The 23,015-nt window shown below is 33.6% G+C and overlaps 1 protein-coding gene across 7 annotated transcripts in view; it reads right to left on the bottom strand.

Moving 5' to 3' along the window:
• The window catches only part of TBC1D32 (TBC1 domain family member 32), a 261,800-nt gene that overhangs the window by 15,382 nt on the left and 223,403 nt on the right, over positions 1–23,015 (bottom strand). For 5 of the 7 annotated variants that reach the window (XM_054558089.2, XM_024248559.3, XM_054558087.2 and 2 more), the window contains 4 exons: positions 20,068–20,137; positions 17,957–18,072; positions 17,399–17,553; positions 10,934–11,074 (listed from right to left, as the gene is read on the bottom strand). In XM_054558089.2, the coding sequence (XP_054414064.2) occupies positions 10,934–11,074; positions 17,399–17,553; positions 17,957–18,072; positions 20,068–20,137 (482 nt within the window). Of the gene's footprint in view, positions 1–10,933; positions 11,075–17,272; positions 17,554–17,956; positions 18,073–19,886; positions 19,953–20,067; positions 20,138–23,015 lie in introns of those variants that run through there. The other 2 variants (XM_063724970.1, XM_054558091.2) reach the window with 2 other exon arrangements.

Genomic DNA, 23,015 nt, shown 5'->3' on the forward strand with positions numbered 1-23,015 from the left:
AAGAAAGTGAAACAGTGAATTTTGTTTTATGGTAAACCACCATTCCATACATAATATAGAACTAATTACACTTTAAGACATTTAAATAGCTTTTTAGGCTTGTAAGGAAGGAAAATCACTTGCACAATATGCATTAAAATCTGCCACAGCTTTCCTAGGCAATTTTGTTCTTGAACCATACTTAAGATTATGCCAAAGGACATTAAGATGCCACACTGAGGTGCATATTATTTTATCTGAGGTAAATTATTCGTCCTTGTAACTAGAATTAAAAAACAATCTTCAAAGGTTCTCATAAGAACATTAAGTCTTCCTCTTTTCCTATTTGAATACCCTTTATTTCTTTCTCTTGCCTGATTGCCCTGGCCAGAACTTCCAACACTATGTTGAATAGGAGTGGTGAGAGAGGGCATCTTGTCTTGTGTCGGTATTCAAAGGGAATGCTTCCAGTTTCTGTCCATTCAGTATGATATTGACTGTGAGTTTGTCATAAATAGCTCTTATTATTTTGAGATACGTTCCATCAATACCTAGTTTATTGAGAGTTTTTAGATGAAGGGGTGCTGAATTTTGTCGAAGGCTTTTTCTGCATTTATTGAGATAATAATGTGGTTTTTGTCATTAGTTCTGTTTATGTGATGGATTACATTTATTGATTTGCATATGTTGAACCAGTCTTACATCCCAGGGATGAAGCCGACTTGATCGTGGTGGATAAGCTTTTTGATGTGCTACTGGGTTTGGTTTGCCAGTATTTTATAGAGGATTTTTGCATCGATATTCATCAGGCATATTGGCCTGAAATTTTCTTTTTTGTGTGTGTCTCTGCCAGGTTTTGGTATCAGGATGATGCTGGCCTCATAAAATGAGTTAGGGAGGATTCCCTCTTCTTCTATTGTTTGGAATAGTTTCAGAAGGAATGGCACCAGCTCCTCTTTGTACCTCTGGTAGAATTCAGCTGTGACTTGGTCTAGTCCTGGACTTTTTTTGGTTGGTAGGGTATTAATTACTGCCATAATTTCGGAACTTATTATTGACCTATTCAGGGATTCGATTTCTTCCTGGTTTAGTCTTGGGAGGGTGTATGTGTCCAGGAATTTATCCATTTCTTCTAGATTTTCTAGTTTATTTGTGTGGAGGTGTTTATAATATTCTCTGATGGTAGTTTGTATTTCTGTGGGATCAGTGGTAATACTGTATATTTAGAAAACCCCATCATCTCAGACCAAAATCTCCTTAAGCTGATAAGCAACTTCAGCAAAGTCTCAGGATACAAAATCAACATGCAAAAATCACAAGCATTCCTACACACCAATAACAGACAAACAGAGAGCCAAATAATGAGGGAACTTCCATTCACAGTTGCTACAAAGAAAATAAAATACCTAGGAATACAATTTACAAGGGATGTGAAGGACCTCTGCAAGGAGAACTACAAACCACTGCTCAAGGAAATAAGAGAGGACAAAAATAAATGGAAAAACATTCCATGCTCATGGACAGGAAGAATCAATATCATGAAAATGGCCATACCGCCCAAAGTAATTTATAGATTCAATGCTATTCCCATCAAGCTACCAATGACTTTCTTCACAGAATTGGAAAAAACTACTTTAAAGTTCGTATACAACCAGAAAAGATCCTGCATTGCCAAGACAATCCTAAACCAAAAGAACAAAGCTGGAGGCATCATGCTACCTGACTTCAAACTATACTACAAGGCTACAGTAACCAAAACAGCAGGGTACTGGTAACAAAACAGATATACAGACCAATGGAACAGAACAGAGGACTCAGAAATAACACCACACATCTACAACCATCTGTTCTTTAACAAACCTGACAAAAACAAGCAATGGGGAAAGGATTCCCTATTTAATAAATGGTGCTGGGAAAACTGGCTAGCCATATGCAGAAAACTGAAACTGGATGCCTTCCTTACACTTTATACAAAAATTAACTCAAGATGGATTAAAGACTTAAACATAAGACCTCAAACTATAAAAACCCTAGAAGAAAACCTAGGCAATACCATTCAGGACATAGGCATGGGCAAGGACTTCATGAGTAAAACACCAAAAGCAATGGCAACAAAAGCCAAAATTGACAAATGGGATCTAATTAAACCAAAGACCTTCTGCACAGAAAAAGAAAATATCATCAGAGTGAACAGACAACCTACAGAATGGGAGAAAATTTTTGCACTCTATCCATCTGACAGAGGGTTACTATCCAGAATCTACAAAGAACTCAAAAAAATTTACAAGAAAAAAACAACCCCATCAAAAAGTGGGTAAAGGATATGAACAGACACTTCTCAAAAGAAGACATTCATGCAGCCAACAAACATGAAAAAAAAACTCATTATCAGTGGTCATTAGAGAAATGCAAATCAAAACCACAATGAGATACCATCTGACACCAGTTAGAATGGCAATCATTCAGGTCAGGAAACAACAGATGCTGGAGAGGATGTAGAGAAATAGGAACACTTTTACACTGTTGGTGGGAGTGTAAATTAGTTCAACCATTGTGGAAGACAGTGTGGCGATTCCTCAAGGATCCAGAACTAGAAATACCATTTGACCCAGCCATCCCATTACTGAGTATATACCCAAGGGATTATAAATCATTCTATTATAAAGATACATGCACACTTATGTTTATTGCAGCACTTTTCACAATGGCAAAGACTTGGAACCAATCCAAATGCCCATCAATGATAGACTGGATAAAGAAAATGTGGCACATATACACCAGGGAATACTATGCAGCCATAAAAAAGGATGAGTTTATGTCCTTTGCAGGGACATGGATGAAGCTGGAAACCATCATTCTCAGCAAACTAACACAAGAAAAGAAAACTAAACACCACATCTTCTCACTCATAAGTGGGAGTTGAACAATGAGAACACATGGACACAGGGGAGGGGAACATGACAGATTGGGGCCTATTGGGGGGTGGGGGCCTAGGGGAGGGAGAGCGTTAGGAGAAATACCTGATGTAGATGACGGGTTGATGGGTGCAGCAAACCACCATGGCACGTGTATACCTATGTAACAAACCTGTATGTTCTGCCCATGTATCCCAGAACTTAAAGTATAACAACAACAACAATAATAATAATAATAATAATAATAATAATAATAATAAAACATTAAGCCAAAAAAGTTTGGTTAAAAAAATTACCTACAGATACTTGTTTAAGCCAAAATAGGTATGATTTGTAAATGATAAAGTTTTCTGATTCAAAGACACTATTTTTAACAACTCCTCTGGCTTCATTTGCTTTCATCATAGAAAAAGTATCAGTAAAGTAAGGAAGAAAACTAACTTTGGAATAAAAGTGGTTTCAAGTCCTTACACTATCTGAATGACCTCTGCAAGTCAATTCACTTCATTGATCATGAATTTCTCCATCTGTCCCACAATAAAGGTTAAAATTTTAAATGAAAAAAGAACCACTCTTTATACTATGAAGCAACATGAAAAACATAAGACTATTTTTGTTGCACTTCTAGGCAAGACACTGTGTCAGAAAATCAAGGGACCTGAAGTTAGGCACATATATATCCATACATTTAAAGATCTTCAACTAAAAAGAGCAAGGCAAAGAATACAAATAATGTACATGTGTTTCTACTAAAAGAGGGGTACAGAAGCAGTGTACAAAGTGTGTACAAAGCAGTGTACAAACACAAAGCAAAATCATCCACTTGTATATGATCCAGGATATTTCCATTTGGACATACATTAAAGGATAAGTACTGACAAGCAAAAATAACTCACAGGAAGGGAGAAGGTATCATCTCAAGGCGCACCATCCAAAACATGAAGAGAGGGAAGACATACACATTTATAAAGACATATGCACTTATAAATCTGACTCTGAACAAGGGCCATGCCCAGCATTCATATCCTGCTTTGCATTTGTATAATTTTACATTTTCAAAAAGCAATGTGTCACAAAAAATAATGAAACAGTTTTCTATAATCCTGCTTTCATAATAGGGGGAAAAAACAGCAAATGAGAAAATCCATGCAGGTTTTTATACTTTATATCCAGGGGATTATCTGTGTTAGCCTAATTGTTGACATAGTACAATATAATAATCAATGATATGCAGGATAGTGACTCCAAGGAATTATAAAAGATGAATCATTAAAGATACATGGTACTTCTTAAGCCAGGAAAATGAACAAAATACAGTAAGACTTTTTTTTAACAGAAGATAAAATTGGTCATAAAGTTAATTGGAACATGTGATTTTCTGTTGCTCATTTAAAAATAATATATATTCAAATTTCTATTTTCTTTCCAAACTCAGTTACTACTAAAAGAAGCCATACAACAAATATGCACTTCTTGCTGCATTTAATTTTTTGTACTCTAGTTGAGCTTATTTTTACTTTAGAGATATGTGTATTTCATTTAGCAATCTGCCTACAAATCCTTCACTAATCAACCAATTCCTCAGTGCCTAAAAATACACAACTTCAAAAAGCACTGCTCCTAATTAGATCAAAATGAATAAGCTATGAAATTTGTATCCAAATAATTACTTAATCACATATACCTATTTAGTTACTTAAAAGCTGTTTTCATATTTTATAATTAGCAATAAAATGCTAAATAATATCAACAGAGCAATGATACGATTTCTTAAGACAGATTAACTCACATGGGGAGTCATTAAAAGGACATTTTTACATCACTTTAAGAGAAAGAATAGCATTACTGTTTCAAAATAATGAAGTGGTTGTTATTAAATGAATCTGCTATTTGAATGTAGTTTCAAATTAATAAAAATATACAAAACTGATAAAGATATATCCAATTACTAGATGTATAGTCTCTTTTTAATCACTAAATCGATATAGCAGGGCTTGAGGTATAGCAAGGATTTCCCATAGTCTTTGTTAGTCCAGTTTTAAATTAAAGAGTATATGGTATGTACCCAGTAGTCACTCAGGAGCAGGTTGTTTGGTTTCCATGTAGTTGAGCAGTTTTGAGTGAGTTTCTTAATCCTGAGTTCTAGTTTGATTGCACTGTGGTCTGAGAGACAGTTTGTTATAATTTCTGTTCTGTTACATTTGCTGAGGAGTTCTTTACTTCCAACTATTTGGTCAATTTTGGAATAAGTGTGATGTGGTGCTGAGAAGAATGTATATTCTGTTAATTTGGGGTGGGGAGTTCTGTAGATGTCTATGAGGTCCGATTGGTGCAGAGCTGAGTTCAATTCCTGGATATCCTTTTTAACTTTCTCTCTAATGTTGACAGTGGTGTGTAAAGTCTCCCATTATTACTGTGTGGGAGTCTAAGTCTCTTTGTAGGTCACTAAGGACTTGCTTTATGAATCTGGGTGCTCCTGTATTGGGTGCATATATATTTAGGATAGTTAGCTCTTCTTGTTGAATTGATCCCTTTCAGAAGTAAAGATGTTCTTTGAAACCAATGAGAACAAAGACACAACATACCAGAATCTCTGGGACACATTTAAAGCAGTGTGTAGAGGGAAATTTATAGCACTAAATGCCCACAAGAGAAAGCAGGAAACATCTAAAACTGACACCCTAACATCACAATTAAAAGAACTAGAGAAGCAAGAGCAAACACATTCAAAAGCTAGCAGAAGGCAAGAAATAACTAAGATCAGAGCAGAACTGAAGGAGATAGAGACACAAAAAACCCTTCAAAAAATCAATGAATGCAGGAGCTGTTTTTCTGAAAAGATCAATAAGATTGATAGACTGCTAGCCAGACTAATAAAGAAGGAAAGAGAGAAGCATCAAATAGACGCAATAAAAAGTGATAAAGGGGATATCACCACCGATCCCACAGAAATACAAACTACCATCAGAGAATACTATAAACACCTCTATGCAAATAAACTAGAAAATCTAGAAGAAATGGATAAATTCCTGGACACATACACCCTCCCAAGACTAAACCAGGAAGAAGTTGAATCTCTGAATAGACCAATAACAGGCTCTGAAATTGAGGCAATAATTAATACCCTACCAACCAAAAAAAGTCCAGGACCAGATAGATTCACAGCCGAATTCTGCCAGAGGTACAAGGAGGAGCTGGTATCATTCCTTCTGAAACTATTCCAATCAATACAAAAAGAGGGAATCCTCCCCAACTCATTTTATGAGGCCAGCATCATCCTGATATCAAAGCCGGGCAGAGACACGACAAAAAAAGAGAATTTTAGACCAATATCCCTGATGAACATCGATGCAAAAATCCTCAATAAAATACTAGCAAACCGAATCCAGCAGCACATCAAAAAGCTTATCTACCATGATCAAGTGGGCTTCATCCATGGGAGGCAAGGCTGGTTCAACATATGCAAATCAATAAATGTAATCCATCACATAAACAGAACCAAAGACAAAACCCACATGATTATCTCAATAGATGCAGAAAAGGCCTTTGACAAAATTCAACAACCCTTCATGCTAAAAACTCTCAATAAATTAGGTATTGATGGGACGCATCTCAAAATAATAAGAGCTATTTATGACAAACCCACAGCCAATATCACACTGAATGGGCAAAAACTGGAAGCATTCCCTTTGAAAACTGGCACAAGAAAGGGATGCCCTCTCTCACCACTCCTATTCAACATAGTGTTGGAAGTTCTGCCCAGGGCAATCAGGAAGGAGAAAGAAATAAAGGGTATTCAATTAGGAAAAGAGGAAGTCAAATTGTCCCTGTTTGCAGATGACATGAATTGTATATTTAGAAAACCCTATCGTCTCAGCCCAAAATCTCCTTAAGCTGATAAGCAACTTTAGCAAAGTCTCGGGATACAAAATCAATGTGCAAAAATCACAAGCATTCCTATACACCAATAACAGACAGAGAGCCAAATCATGAGTGAACTCCCATTCACAATTGCTTCAAAGAGAATAAAATACCTAGGAATCCAACTTACAAGGGATGTGAAGGACCTCTTCAACGAGAACTACAAACCAATGAAATAAAAGAGGACACAACAATGAAATAAAAGAGGACACAAACAAATGGAAGAACATTCCATGCTCATGGATAGGAAGAATCAATATCATGAAAATGGCCATACTGCCCAAGGCAATTTATAGATTCAATGTCATCCCCATCTAGCTACCAATGACTTTCTTCACAGAATTGAATAAAACTACTTTAAAGTTCATATGGAACCAGAAAAGATCCCACATTGCCAAGACAATCCTAAGACAAAAGAACAAAGCTGGAGGCATCATGCTACCTGACTTCAAACTATACTACAAGGCTACAGTAACCAAAACAGCAGGGTACTGGTAACAAAACAGAGATATAGCCCAATGGAACAGAACAGAGGCCTCAGAAATAATACCACACATCTACAACCATCTGATCTTTGACAAACCTGACAAAAACATGAAATGGGGAAAGGATTCCCTATTTAATAAATGGTGCTGGGAAAACTGGCTAGCCATATGTAGAAAGCTGAAACTGGATCCCTTCCTTACACCTTATACAAAAATTAATTCAAGATGCATTAAAGACTTACATGTTAGACCTAAAACCATAAAAACCCTGGAAGAAAACCTAGGCAATACCATTCAGGACACAGGCATGGGGAAGGACTTCATGACTAAGACACCAAAAGCAATGGCAACAAAAGCCAAAATTGACAAATGGGATCTAATTAAACTAAAGAGCTTCTGCACAGCAAAAGAAACTACCATCAGAGTGAAGAGGCAACCTACAGAATGAGAGAAAATTTTTGCAATCTACCCATCTGACAAAGGGTAATATCCAGAATCTACAAAGAACTCCAACAAACTTACAAGAAATGAAAACAAACAACCCCATCAAAAAGAAAGATATGAACAGACACTTCTCAAAATAAGACATTTATGCAGCCAACAGACACATGAAAAAATGCTCATCATCACTGGCCATCAGAGAAATGCAAATCAAAACCACAATGAGATACCATCTCATGCGAGTTAGAATGAAGATCATTAAGAAGTCAGGAAACAACAGGTGCTGGAGAGGATGTGGAGAAATAGGAACACTTTTACACTGTTGGTGGGACTGTAAACTAGTTCAACCCTTGTGGCGATTCCTCAGGGATCTAGAACTAGAAATACCATTTGACCCAGCCATCCCATTACTGGGTATATACTGAAAGGATTATAAATCATGCTGCTATAAAGACACATGGACATGTATGTTTATTGCAGCACTATTCACAATAGGAAAGACTTGGAACCAACCCAAATATCCATCAATGATAGACTGGATTAGGAAAATGTGGCACATATACACCACGGAATACTATGCAGCCATAAAAAGGATGAGTTCATGCCCTTTGTAGGGACATGGATGAAGCTGGAAACCATAATTCTCTGCAAACTATCGCAAGGACAAAAAACCAAACACTGCATGTTCTCACTCATAGGTGGGAATTGAACAATGAGAACACTTGGACACAGGAAGGGGAACATTACACACTGGGGCCTGTTGTAGGGTGGGGGTAGGGGGGAGGGGTAGCTTTAGGAGATATACCTAATGTAAATGAGCAGTTAATGGGTGCAGCACACCAACATGGCTCATGTATACATATGTAACAAACCTGCACGTTGTGCACATGTACCCTAGAACTTAAAGAATATATAAAAAAAGAGTATATGGTAGAGATTCATAAATTATTGGATGCTTTAGACAATACACATTACACTAACGTAGATTAGAAAAGCAAAAAGGAACTCTCAGGAACATACTGTTCCCAGTTGAGCTTTTTAGAAGAATAGAAAGAATTGATTATTGAGCTTATGGTAAATGTTTAAACAACTGCCTCTGACCAGACTTAAAAAATTTTGTGGTTTAAAGTTCTAAAAAGCATTTTAGGTATATATAGCAAGAGCAAAAATTGGCCAAGGCCAAGGAAGATTATTCCTTTACACTACATGCAATTCATTGCTATAAATTTCTTATTGACTTCAGAAAGTTTAAAATAGGAAGAATAACCTCATACAAATAAATTTAATAAATGACATAAAGTTTCTTCAAAATAAATATGAAAGCTCATATCACAGTATCAAGAAAAACTACTGTCTAATTAAGTGGAAAAGATTCCCTATAGGATAAATCTAAGGAATGCATGGATAGTTTACTATTGAGAAATCTATTACTGTATCACATAAAAATATCAAAGAAGTCCCAAGATCAACTTAACCTTAATCATAGAATATGATTAGTGAAATTCAACACTATAATTTAATTAAAAGAAATGAGATAAAATACTTTAGAATCCAAGACTGGAAGGATTCTTCTATAGCACTGATGTAGAATAATTCTCTCTAATAGATGCTACTTAATGGTAACATGCTGGATAATTTCTCAGTAATTCAAGTCTAAAACATATAAGCAATTATGTAGAATTATTTTGGAAGACCTAGATAATTTAATAAAAATAAAATGAAACAAAGTACATTAACATTACAAAGATGGAGAATAAGTAAATCGACACAAGTCTAGAAAAAATATAACAATGAATATAAAAAGATATATATTTAGTAATTATTAACCATAACCGAAGAGAAAATAAAATTGAAACAGATCTCAAACTACACTCACTGGCAATATCTGTAATGAGAAATGTACCATATCCATGTGGAAAAAAAATGGTTTTACTAGATATAATACAGAGCAAACAAATGGAAAAGCTTACTATCTTCCTAGACAGAGTATAATAACATAATTTTTCTCAAAGTAATTTATAATTTAACATAATAGCAATCTAAGTCTGATCCAAATTTAAATGGCCAGTTTAAATTGAGCAAACTCATCTCAAAGTATATGTAGTATACACAGAAATAGTTAATTAAATTTTAGAGGAAAGTAGAAAGTAAATGATAGGATTATTCTTACTCAACATTAAGACATAATACAAAGTTACAATAAGTAATATATAATTTAGGAATTGAAGCAATTTGGACAGTTGTTGCTACTTTAAAATATCTACAAATCAATAAGAAACACTCTAAGATAGGTGGGCAATTAATGAGATTCAATTAGTTAACAAAATTATGGACATATCATTAAACTTACTAATGTTCAAAGAAACACAAAATTTTTAAAAGGGTAACAATTTTCACCTATTAAATTAGTGATTAGTTTTGAAAAAACCAAATACCCAAACATGAAGAATAGGGACAGTCTTCATTTCTGTTAGGAGAATAAAATCAAATTCATTTGATAATATGAATCACAAGCCTTAAAACTATTAATAGTTACAACTTTAGATTAAGTATTTCTGCTCTCTCAGACCCTGACCTAAAGATTTAATTCTAAAGACAGATGAAGGTTTAAACCCTACAATATTAATTTTAGCCTAATTATAACATAGTGAAGCAACAATGCACACCTCCACCAACGAAGGACTGGCTATACACAGAAAGAAGGATCTGTAGCTGTATATGACCACCAAGGTTGTGCACTGTATAACTTGAGGCCCTAGAAAAAAACATTAAGCCTTCTTAGATCCCGACAGTAGAAACCAAGCTGAGGCACACAGGTTAATCAGCAGGGATTTTTTGTTAGATAAGACACAGTATATCATATATGAAACAATGTTGGTAAGAATTCTTGCCCTCTGTTACTTCAGTTAATCACTGGCATTACGAAGCAAGTATTACCATCTCCATTAAAAAGCCTACGTGTCATACAGACTTTCAGAAGGTCTACACCCTGAATAGCTGAAATTCTGTGAATGGTAGAAAGCATTATAAAGCAAACTTACATCATAACAGGCATGGGGAGAAAAGCTAGCTTGAGGATTTTAAATACACTTTTATTAATTTAAAGGTATTTCCTTATTCGATGAGAACACAGTTTTATTTGAAGACACTGAGATAAAGGAGTTGGAGAAATGCTACTCCCTTATGGATTACCTGTGATGGTGCAAAACCAGACATGTGAAAAGCTGAAAACACAAGAGGCAACTCAGCCTTCAGTAGCATTTCAATATAATGGGTGCTGCAAAAATATACTGGATGGATGCCAGATTCTACAGTGTCATTAGGTAAGTAACTCTGCATAAAAGAGAAAAATTAAAAATTTTATTAATTTTATTATTTAATAAATACACATCATTTAAAATAATCCAACATACCTATTCTCCTTTTGCTGTAAATTGCTGCTTCAAAATTAATATGGTGGCATAACAAATCACTGTAAATATAATTATGTAAAGTAAAAAGTCAGAATGTTAAACAGTGTTGAAAGAAGAAATTTTGATAAAGGCAGTGTTATATACCTTCCAAGACTCAGGAATAAAGTTAATAATTTATAATCTTGGCAACTTAAATCCTTGTGGAAAGATGAGGAGGGCTGTTACATGAAAGAATAAATACACATATAAGTGAGTACACAAGTAATACTTTACATTTTAATACTAAGTGTATTGAAATATGCTTAATATTCTTGGCTTTGGCCAATGATTCTATAATGTCAAAGGATTTTAGCTTTGTCAGCTCTTGAAGATATTTGCATTGTACCCTTTACTATGTTGATACTAGCCTAAATCTGACCCTGAATTAATAATTCAAATTGGGAATGATTTGAGAAACTCATCTCTAAAACTGGGAAAGAAGTGCACAAGGCATTCCCATCAAGGTTCTCAGGCCAACTATTTTGTATAAAATTTATGTTTATTTTTATATAATTTTATATTGATAGTTATATATATGTGAATATATACACACATCTATATTTACAAACATATTGTTTATTTTTTCAATTTAGTTCTTAGGTACAGTTTATCATTGCAAATGATCAATAATGTACTGTGTATTACTATAAATCCAACATATACCCACAATAATTGTTTTTTAACAAAGAGTAATAAACCTGAAGATATAATTTTATGTAAAGAAAAACTGTTTAACTAGCAATTATATCAATAAAAAAAGTTAATCAAATTAGATCTGAAGACTTTACATAATTAAAAGACTGCCAAAAAGGCATCTTATCTTCTTGCTTTTACTGGACAAATCTTATTTTCAAACTTTTTAAATAAAATAAAGTTAATACTTTTAAATTAAAACAAATTAAACTCATAGCAATTATATGAGTTGAAATACAGAATATTTATGTAAAGCCTTATTGCTAATGCTAGGATGCTTTTAAGAATTTAGGTTTGAGTTATACACTAAAGTTTCTGAAATCAGCAAGTTGATTTACAGTGGTTTTTCTGTTTTATCATTCGTCATAAATGATTTATTTCACATTGCAGAAATATATATTTGTAGAAACATAAATATTTATGTAAATGTATATTTATGAAGGTTTCTCCAGGAGACACCTCACAGTACTTGAAAAAAACATTGTTTTTGTGCATTAATGAATGAAGCATAGCACAGTAAATGGACATCTTGTAGCCAACTTTATATCGATATGTAGGATAAAAAGAAAACTTTTTACTGAGTTGTTAAAATATGGACTGAATGAGAAACAGTATCCATTGATTTATCTTCTTTCGTGAAATATTGCAATGTGTTTCACTAATGACTATTTGTAGGATGAGTAAATCTAATAAGCATATATGAAAACAAAAATCAACTCATAAGTGTATTTTAGTTTTTCCATGCAAACTTAGGTAATAATTTTCTGGATACATGTCTAATAGTAGCATAAGAGTTCTATGTATAGGAAATGATTCATATACAGTGCCTTTTCTAGGCTATGTTAGAAATACCTTTAGAGTAGGTCCATTAAGAGATAAAGACAATAGATTTATTAATTATATTTTCAAGGAAAATAAGTTATTGTTATGTAATGGACTCCCTGAATTGAGGTAAGAGTTCTTCTACTCTTTTAAATTAGACTCTGTTGGAAGAAAGTTTGCCATAGTTTGTGGTAACACAGCTCCTGATACCAAGCCTTGCATAGAATAGATGCTCAACATACTATTGACTGAATGCCAAAAAGAAAATACACTAATGATTGCACAGACTGCACAGTATGCAATCATTAGTGTCTTTTCTTATTAGTTGGTCTATTAATTACCATTTCATGCCTCTATTTTACAGTAAACATTGTTCATAAAACTAGATCAATAGTGAGAGCTCTAAGTCACATGAATATAATACGAGGTCTTCTGAATCATCAAATGATAAATTGTTTATTATACTCATAGAGTTTTGATGTAATTTGTTTACCTCTCTCTGAAAGGACAGTAACTCTCTGTCCTGTTTGCCACTCTCCAAAAAGACAGTCACCACTCTCTGAAAGGACAGTAACTCTTTATCATTCAGAATATCGGATTAATGGAACAGATGCAGGACAACAGCATTTAGCATCATCTAATTAATAGTCTAATATATAAACTATGCTAAGACAAAGTGCAAAAAAAAATGTCAGTAAAGACATTGGCTTTGAGATCCTAGAAAGTGACATAACATGAAGCACTTTACAACATAACACTCTTCAGAATACTGTATATTGCTTTAGTGATTAATAATAAAAGATTTATGCTTAAAAACATAACAGTCTTAGTTTTTTTCTTCCATAATAGATCTTTTGATGAGTCATTTTATTCCTGATATTAAGAAAAAAAACTAGTTCTACTTTGCTATGAAAATTAAAAAGAAAGACCCCATTAGAAAGATTTGAAACTCTCCAATTCAAACGGATTCAGTCTAGTCTGGTCCAGTCTAGTCCTCCATCTTTCAGACACTGTGGGCAAAGGACGCACCATGCTTTACAGCAGTGTTGTAGTTAACTTGTGCATCATGCATGGAGGTAAACAAAAAATTTTGCAGATTTTTTAAAACTTTGATTCTCTAATTCTAGAAAACATCGATCTTTCTTCTCTCAGAAAAAAAAAATGGGAAAACTGAATCTGCAAATATAATTAAGACTTATAGTCACATATAAGAAAGAGAAGGGGTTTTACACTAGACATCTTTCCTACAAGTGATTGGTCACATGGCTTACATTTGCTGATGTTCTACAAAGGGGTAACAAGTATGTCATGCCATTCTAATAACTGTAAAATTTAAATGTAAATTTATACTTGAATACAATTAGAATTTTTAAATCCATGAACTTCCTGAACTAGGCAATTGTTATTTTAAGAAGAGTAAGGGAAGGCTTCTGTAGTGATTACCCTATATTATAACTATTCCATGAATTTCCTGTTGAACTATATTACTTCATTTGAGTATTACTTTAGCCTGATTTATCATCAGTGGAGTTTTGTTTGTACATGCATGCAAAATACTCTGGTTTTTATTTCAGTTTAATTAGATTTCCTTTTTCATATGCTTTTACAGAGAGAGGAAATTTATGTTCATTAGTTTAATTTATTCTTTGAAATTAGATATTTCTACTATGAAAATAATTTCCTGATTTTTTAAAATATATCATTTTCTTAATGGCTTCAATGTTAACAACTGGCCAAACTCTGATTCTTGATAAAACTCCATAAAGAATAACTATTTCATCATTTACAAAGTTTTTTTCTAAGTAGCAAAGAATAATTGAAGATAATTTAATTAAATCAATACATTAAAGGGTTCTTCCGGTGTAAATGATTTCAAGGATAATTTTTCAAACTATTTTTATCTCATATGAGTAATATAGTCATAGTTTATAAAATTTTAAGAACTTCAAATTAATGTTTCATTACTTTCTATTTTGCTTATCCTTAGCACCTTATTTTTTTTAAACCTTTTTAAGGTCATTTGTTTACAACATTCTTATGAATGCAGGGGATCTAATATCTTTCAAATACATTTTCTAGAGTAATAGAAGCTTACAGATCCTTACATATTTCTATTAAAATATTAATTTACGTGGCTCACGCCTGTAATCCCAGCACTTTGGGAGGCCGAGGCAGGCAGATCACGAAGTCAGGAGATCGAGACCATCCTGGCTAACACGGTGAAACCTGGTCTCTACTAAAAATACAAAAAATTAGCCCGGCATGGTGGCAGGCACCTGTAGCCCCAGCTACTTGGGAGGCTGAGGCAGGAGAATGGCGTGAACACGGGAGGCGGAGCTTGCAGTGTGCCGAGATCATGCCACTGCAGTCCAGGCTGGGTGACAGAGTGAGACTCTGCCTCAAAAAAAAAAAAAATTATATATATATAAATTTACACACTCAACATACATTTATTGAGTGATTACTATGGGCCTATAGTTTGGGACACATCTATGAACAAAACAGAAAACTGTTTTCAAAGAACTTACATTAAGTGTATAGATAGATAAATAAACAAATATTAGGACTTGATATAGGCTATAAAAAAGGTAAAAAAAAATAGGACAGGGTAATGAGGTTGGGGTAAGTAGAATTGAGGAAATAGGCTGATTTCTTTTGAGGCTGATTACAATAATGTGAGGCTGAGCTAAAGAAGGTAGACAAGTTTGTACTATCAACAGCTATAGCCAAAGTGTCTGTCACCATGCTGCAGGTTTGTTCATATTATCAAATTGCATAGAAACCATCACCACAATGTTTGAGACAACGGAACAAATGAAATAGAAAAGGTATCACTTTTAAATAATATATTAAGACTTACTGAATGTACTATCAAGTCAAGTGACATAGGGGAAATAGCAATTCAAAAGACTGTTAGTCAAAAACATTTACACTGTCGTATAAATGTAAGATATTAGTAGCAGCACTTAGCTAACAGTTCTAGATAGAATTCCTGTAGAGGAATCTTAACAGCATGCCATCTGTTTTACAAAGAAGCATCAAAACCAACTACTGGTAATAAAACATTCAACTCGATTATTTGTAATTGAAAAGAAAAAATGATGCTATGGAAGGCTCTGCATTAAGTCTTCACTGACAGTGTAGCTGCTTCAGTAGAAAGGTGTCAAGGCTTTACATCAAGAGATCATTCCGAAAACCCCGAGCCAGTAATGTGTCACTCTCTTCCATTCATATATTCCATATTCAATGATGCTATCAAAATGGTAAGTAAAATAAAATTCAAGCTGCTAGAGTCCTGCTTGTTTTCAGTTTTATAGAAAGAAATGCTATCAGAACATAAGATTGTTGATGTTATGAAAAAAATGTACTATTTTATAGGCTCAAAGTATAAATGCAACTTTACAAAATCATGGTTCAATATGATTCACTGGTGATGTTTAGATGGTGTCATAATCTGAACACTAAAGGCAGAACTGTTAAGACTAGTGGAATGTAGACATTACTTTAAAATATTTGACAGAAGAATGAATGATTGGACACAAAATCCATACCCATTATCAAAAGATTTTCAACATTACATTTGAAAATGAAAAAGTGAAAAGGCTGTTAGATTTTTTTTAAATCTTCAAGTACAGTTTAAAGGAATAGAATTACTCAAATTCTGGTTAACAGCAGGAAAATAGTTCCATTGATTGGAGAAAAACTAGCGCATACTTTTTTTGCCATTAGTTTCCCTCTGTCCATGGGAGGACTCTGTTCATTCCCTCTGTTCATTCCCTCTGTTCATTATGGTGAAGAAAAAGAATTGGATGATCTTTTTAAGTAACTGTATATAGCTACTTGAAGCATAACATTATAAAATTTTAATATTTATTGTATTCCATGATGAATTGATTTTATTTTCCTTATCACAAATATATATTGTGAAAAACACCTAATGAATATTTTCATCTCCACATAGATACTTGCCAATCTTCTTAGTTTATCCTTGACTGTCATGTGATTTCACTGTCCAAATGCAACATGTCATGGAAAAGGTTTGAGAAACATTAGCATAGCTGATATTTTTGGCAGTTTCCCCTAGTTGGAAATCTTAACAACAGGCAATAAACAAATAAATAAAATAAACATAAACATTATAAATTGATTGAGGGATATACTTAACTCTAAAGTAATCTCTGAGATTGCATAAGACTAGTAAAATATTTTAAAATACATTACAATCCTTTAATAAACACTCAGTATAGATTTCCAAAATGTATATAATATGAGTGGTTCTCTTCTTCTATAGAAAATAGTTACAATATCTTCCTAATAAATGATTTTCTTATACTGTAATCAGCCAGAGATTCTTTTAAACCAAGCAACAATACAAAACACAAGTCAATAGTTCTCTTTTTAGGTGCAGAATTTAACTAATATAACTATCATTTTTATTTCATTATCATGTTTCTACTTCATGAAAATGCTTCTAATATAAATCATTCAGTTACTGTTAGGTAAGACACGAAGTATTTGAGAAAATGTCAAATCTATACAATCAAAGAGAATTAGTCAAAAAATATTCAAGTAGAAAAATGAGTATAATTTATTACAAAGTCCTTCACAAATAAAATTATGCCCCAGTGAATGTAAGTATAATGTTCCTTAAAATTTCAAACCCTCCCTTAAAAACAGATTGAAGTCTTACAGAAATATGTAGCCTTGGCAACCAAAGAAAAGCAGAAGTCAGAAGCCTGGAGAATTGACGAAGAAATTGGAATGTTTTTTCTTTGTCTCCCAACATTATCATGAACAGAGAAGATACAAACCAGTCATGGCCAGCATAATTCCCTTGCAGGCAGACTGAAAAACACAGTTAAGAAAACTTTACAATATTTCGTAAGATAAAATATTAAAATTCTGTAAATAAAATAAAATGGATATATTAAATAAAAAAGCAGACATTCTTATTCTGAATTTATGAAACCTAGTTTTTAAATATTCTTAGACAGGTCTGAAAATACATTCTAATGTCTTTATTCAGTTTAAGATTCAATGAATGAGACTAAATATAATGATTACAACTCAATTTAACAAAATTCATATTTAAAATACAGAATAAAATACTGTAAGAACATATCATAACAAATCACTAATATAGCTTAAAGTACTATCTTACTATAAATGTGTCAAGGTATACCATCAAAGAATCATGAAAAATATGTGAAAAAAATTAAGCTATTGTGAATATACTCAAAAAGGATATGAAGAGAAGATTTTATGGAAGTTTGCTGCTGTTTCAGGAACCTCTCACAATGCTTTAAAACCAAGGTAAGATCATTTTCTGCACCATCTTTTAAGAGATTGAGGAATTTGCCATACCTAAGTTAAAAGCCCACAAAACATAAAACATATCAGATCTTGCATTGAATGTTTTAAAATTACTTCTTTTAGCATAACTATGTTATACAGAGCACTTATGAAAGATTAGCTCTCAATATATGTTTCTGATGATTATGATATATTTGGATTAACAGTATTCATCTGGCAAATACTGATAACTTTAAAGGAAGATGAAAAGTAATGAGAGAACAACATGATGATATCCTGTAGATGAAACGTATAATATAAGCATTTTTTCCTGAACTTAATCTAAAACATGGAATGTTGACAGACTAGTTTTACAAAATGTTGAGTCTAGGAGTACCTTTAAAGTTCAAACAGTCTAATGGTCCTAAATGGAGGTGGTACTTCCCTCAGGGGCCACTCTGGAAATTTGTAGGACTATTTTTGATTGTCATAGTGACTAGAGGGCACTACTGGTACTTTATGAGCAAGGGCCAGGTGATTAGACATGGGACAGTCCTGAAGAGTAACTTGCAAATGTCCTATTTGTTACTGGTATGGATGCAAAAGTTGTTTGTAATTATCTGAAACTAATTCTGTCTTACAAAAACTTCTGTATTTTTTAGTATACGTACAATGCAACTATGTATAAATCAAGCAAAGGTAGTGCTTTTGTAATTTTTCTTTTGTACTTCTGTACTTTTGAAACCTTACTAATAATTGTTCACCATTTTTTAAAAAGTCTCTTTGGGCCAGGCATGGTGGCTCACGACCGTAATCCCAGCACTTTGGGAGGCCGAGGTGGGTAGATCATGAGGTCAGGAGTTTGAGACCAGCCTGACCAACATGGTGAAAACCCGTCTCTGCTAAAAATACAAAAATTAGCTGGGCATGGTGGCATGCACCTATAATCCCAGCTACTCAGCAGCCTGAGGCAGGAGAATTGCCTGAACCTGGGAGGCAGAGGCTGCAGTGAGCCGAGATCGTGCCACTGCACTCCAGCCTGGGTGACAGAGCGAGATTCCATCACACACACACACACACAAAGTCTCTTTGCTCATGGCCACACTGTAGCATCTGAGGCATGAAAAGAAAAATCCATCTGTATTTGTAGTTGCTGGAGTCACAATGATTTTACATTTGGATGCCAGCTATATCTTATACTGTAATATATTGAAACATTTCATAATAACTTTGCTTATTTCTTACAAATAAGATATTATATTGAGTTAAAAAATAGGTGACTAGCCTGCTTATATTATCTACGAAGTCTATTTCAGAATAGCAATAGGGCATTATAAAATATTTGTATAAAAAGCAGGCACAGCATCACAAAACACAATTAAGAGAATCATATGCCCTATGTGATACAGGCATGTAAGTTCAAATTATTAAAAAGTATCACTTTCATCATGCTGTGAATTTATAAAAATACTCAGCTTTTTAAACAAGTCTTACATGTATCTTTTTAAAATTTGATTCTGAAGATGACCCTATAAGTAAAATGGGAATGTTAAAATCCCCATTTAATAAGCAAGAAAGGGAAGTTTCAAGGTTTCAGTCCTTAACTCTCTGTTCACTGTTTAGCTTACCTGTTTCTTTTCAAAATTACAAGTTGAGTATTAAAAACTGAAACTGCAATAAATTTTTTAATTTTAACTTCTGCATCTGTCCTTCAGGTACTTTTGTACTCATCACCATGGAATTAATCATATTCTAGAAAATAGTACAACTGTGCTACCAACGTGCTGACTTTTACAATGTTATTTTTGTAAAAAACCTGATAGTCATGAGGGCTTAAACACACTGTAATTGGCCTCTGGAATAACAATGAACTGTAACTGATTTACCTGGAGAGGTAATTTAATCACGTGCCAATATCCTCAAAAACAAAGTCATTTTCCGAATGACAAACTCTGCATTTAAAGTATACAAAATAGTTGGTTGTTAAATTAAATACTACTGAGCACATATGAGGAAGATAAAACAAATTCTAGAAATGCACAAGGGAGATATTTCCCTATAATATACCTGACAGTCATTTTAATGCCAAGCTGCTGCACAGATGAAAGACTTTCATTCTTCACATTTGCATCAGTAGCTAAAGACAATAGAAAACTGAGTTATAAAAGTGTATAAAAGTTTGCATAATAATCACATTTTAATTGAAAATTGATGAAAGCAATATTTTTACATATTTTAATGTGAATTTTGAAAACACTGATGAATTTATTCTTTTAGGAACTGTCAGTTATATTTTCAAAGGAATTAACAGAAAACTTTTTACAAATAACTTTTTCCCATAAAAAGCATTGGAAAACATATTAAATACATAACAATAGTAGTTTTAAAACAATCTATTTTACTTGGCTCTCAGAACAAAAAGAGCCATTGACCCAAAAAGTGATCTAGAAATACTACTTTCATCATGCAATGCATACATAAAACTCTGAATTACAAATATATACAAGCATGGTTATTTCCTTCCTGATACTAATCTTTAAGTAATCAGTGTCCCACTTTTAATGCATGGTAATGTATGAGGGTAGAATGAATGAATTTCTTTCTGCGGACCAAGTTTTCTTTGCGAAGTAGTTGTTGTAATCATCTAACCAAAAGTGAAGAAGGGGTTAGTTATATCTTATATTGTAATATATCCAAACATTTCATAATGAATCACTTTTCATTTATTTCTTACAAATAAGATAGTGATTAGCTTGCTTATATTATCTACAAAGTCCATTTCAGAATAGAAACAGCACAGTACAGAGGACTGCAGGTGAGGCTGAAAGTCTGGATTAGTTCTTGAGAACAGTAGAGGACCAAACTAACAGTGAACCCTCAAAGGCACAACTAAATAGCATTCAGGGTCTAGCTGAAACTTTCCATTTCTGGCTGAGAAAACTGTAGCATGCATACATACACACAAACACATGAACACACAATGCATGCACACACAATTAAGAGACTCATCACATAGTTATCTAGTGGTAGAGAAGACCAAAACCTAGGTTTTCAGAATATCATGAAGTTTTTTTTTTTTTCCTTCATTACACATTGGTGTTTCTCATACTATCAATATAATCTATTTCACTTCCAGGCTCATTCATCCCCTTAGTAAATCATCTCTGATATAGAAAGCATGGAACACCATACAAGAAGCTATGAGGGATAAAAGATAAATCATACCTCATTCCCTAAAAAACTGTCCAAGTAGTGTCAGAGATCAAATGTGTATATAGATAACTCTGATAAAGGTATTTTAAAGCCCTATATGAAATAGGAATGATACAGATAAAGTGTTACATGAATTCAGAAGATGAAGAGATTATGTCTAGTTAGGAAGAAGTGGCATTTAAGTTGAACCTTAACATATATAGATCTGCATGCCTATAGTAATACTAATGTTTTTTCTCTTCTGGAAAGTATGATATAGATAGCTATCTTACTGGTAAAGGATGAGTGTGCAGTGGGTGGAGAAAGGTGTTAAGAATGGGCATTCCCATCATGATGTGTTCCACGGACCACAGTGGATTCTATCAGGAAACACTGACCTAACACATCACTGAAGAATGTAATAAAGTTATGGAGCAAGGTGAGAGGAGTTGTCCAAAGGAACTGGATGTGTTAAATAGTTCTTCCCTGTGAAAGAAAAGAGTTCTTACATAGTGGTCTAGTTGTGAGGCCTGAGATGAGTCCTTTCACCTTCCTAGAGTTGTACAAATAATTTCCAAAGTCTAGACCATCTCTAAAACTTTATGACACTGTATCTGCAGAGTAAAAAATTAACTCTGAACATTTCAACAGATAATGGTTCTCAACTATGGCGGTTCACCTTCTGAGGAACTTTTTAAAACTAAAGATAAATAGACTTGACTCCAGACTACTAAATAAGATTGCCAAGAGGGAATGTCCAGTCATTTGTATTTTTAAAGGCCTCTACAGTTTATTTCTTGTACAATAAAGTTGAGATTTACATTTGAAGGAATAAAAGTTAAATTTAGATATAGTTACAATTGGACAGTCATACAACACTATCCAAATTTCACTTTAATGTAGTGTAGCAAATTCTCAAAAAAGCTTTTAAATGAGAATATATGGAGGTGTTGGCATACCAAAACAAACATCAAATATCCATTTTAAAAAATCACTGATGTGAAAGAGATGTATATAACTTTGGTATGAACAAAACTATGCAGATAAAAATATGCAAGGAATAAAAACTTTGCCAAAGCAGGAATGAAGACATCAGAAAGTGGGTTAGGGGCATATATTTAAAAAGGGGCTTCAGGTCAGGCATGGTGGCACAAGCCTGTAATCCCAGCACTTTGGGAGGCTGAGAGGGATGGATTACCTGAGGTCAGGAGTTCAAGACCAGCCTCACCAACATGGTGAAACCTGGTCTCTACTAAAAATACAAAAATTAGCCAGGCGTGGTGGCACATGTCTGTAATCCCAGATACTTGGGAGGCTGAAGCAGAAGAATTGCCTGAACCTGGGAGACAGAGGTGGGAGTGGGCTGAAATCATGCCACTGAACTCCAGCCTGTGTGACAGAGCGAGAGTCCATCTCAAAAACACAAAAACAAAAAAAAGAGGTTTCCATTTTAAATTTGTATTATATTTGATATACAATATCAATATACAATAAATCACTGTATATCATTGATACACATGATAACTTAGAAAGCAAATTTTATATTCCAAATACATCTCAGACAACAAAAGTTAGGTGGAAGAAACTTTTATTATATAAAACTCCGGACAACATTAACTTATAAGGCAGGAACTGAAATCCCAAAAATAAAACAAAATCGATGGGGAAAAATGAATAAGTAAAATTAAATAATTTTAAAAATGGACGTCTTCAGAGGATTTTGATCCATATGCATGGCTGGTAAGGAGTAATTAATTGACCTAGGAAAAACAGTGTGTAGGATACATAATACACACTTAATAAACAATGAATGAATGAATGAG

The sequence above is a fragment of the Pongo abelii genome, chromosome 5 (assembly GCF_028885655.2).
Source record: "Pongo abelii isolate AG06213 chromosome 5, NHGRI_mPonAbe1-v2.0_pri, whole genome shotgun sequence".
In the NCBI taxonomy this organism is placed as follows: Eukaryota; Metazoa; Chordata; class Mammalia; order Primates; family Hominidae; genus Pongo; species Pongo abelii.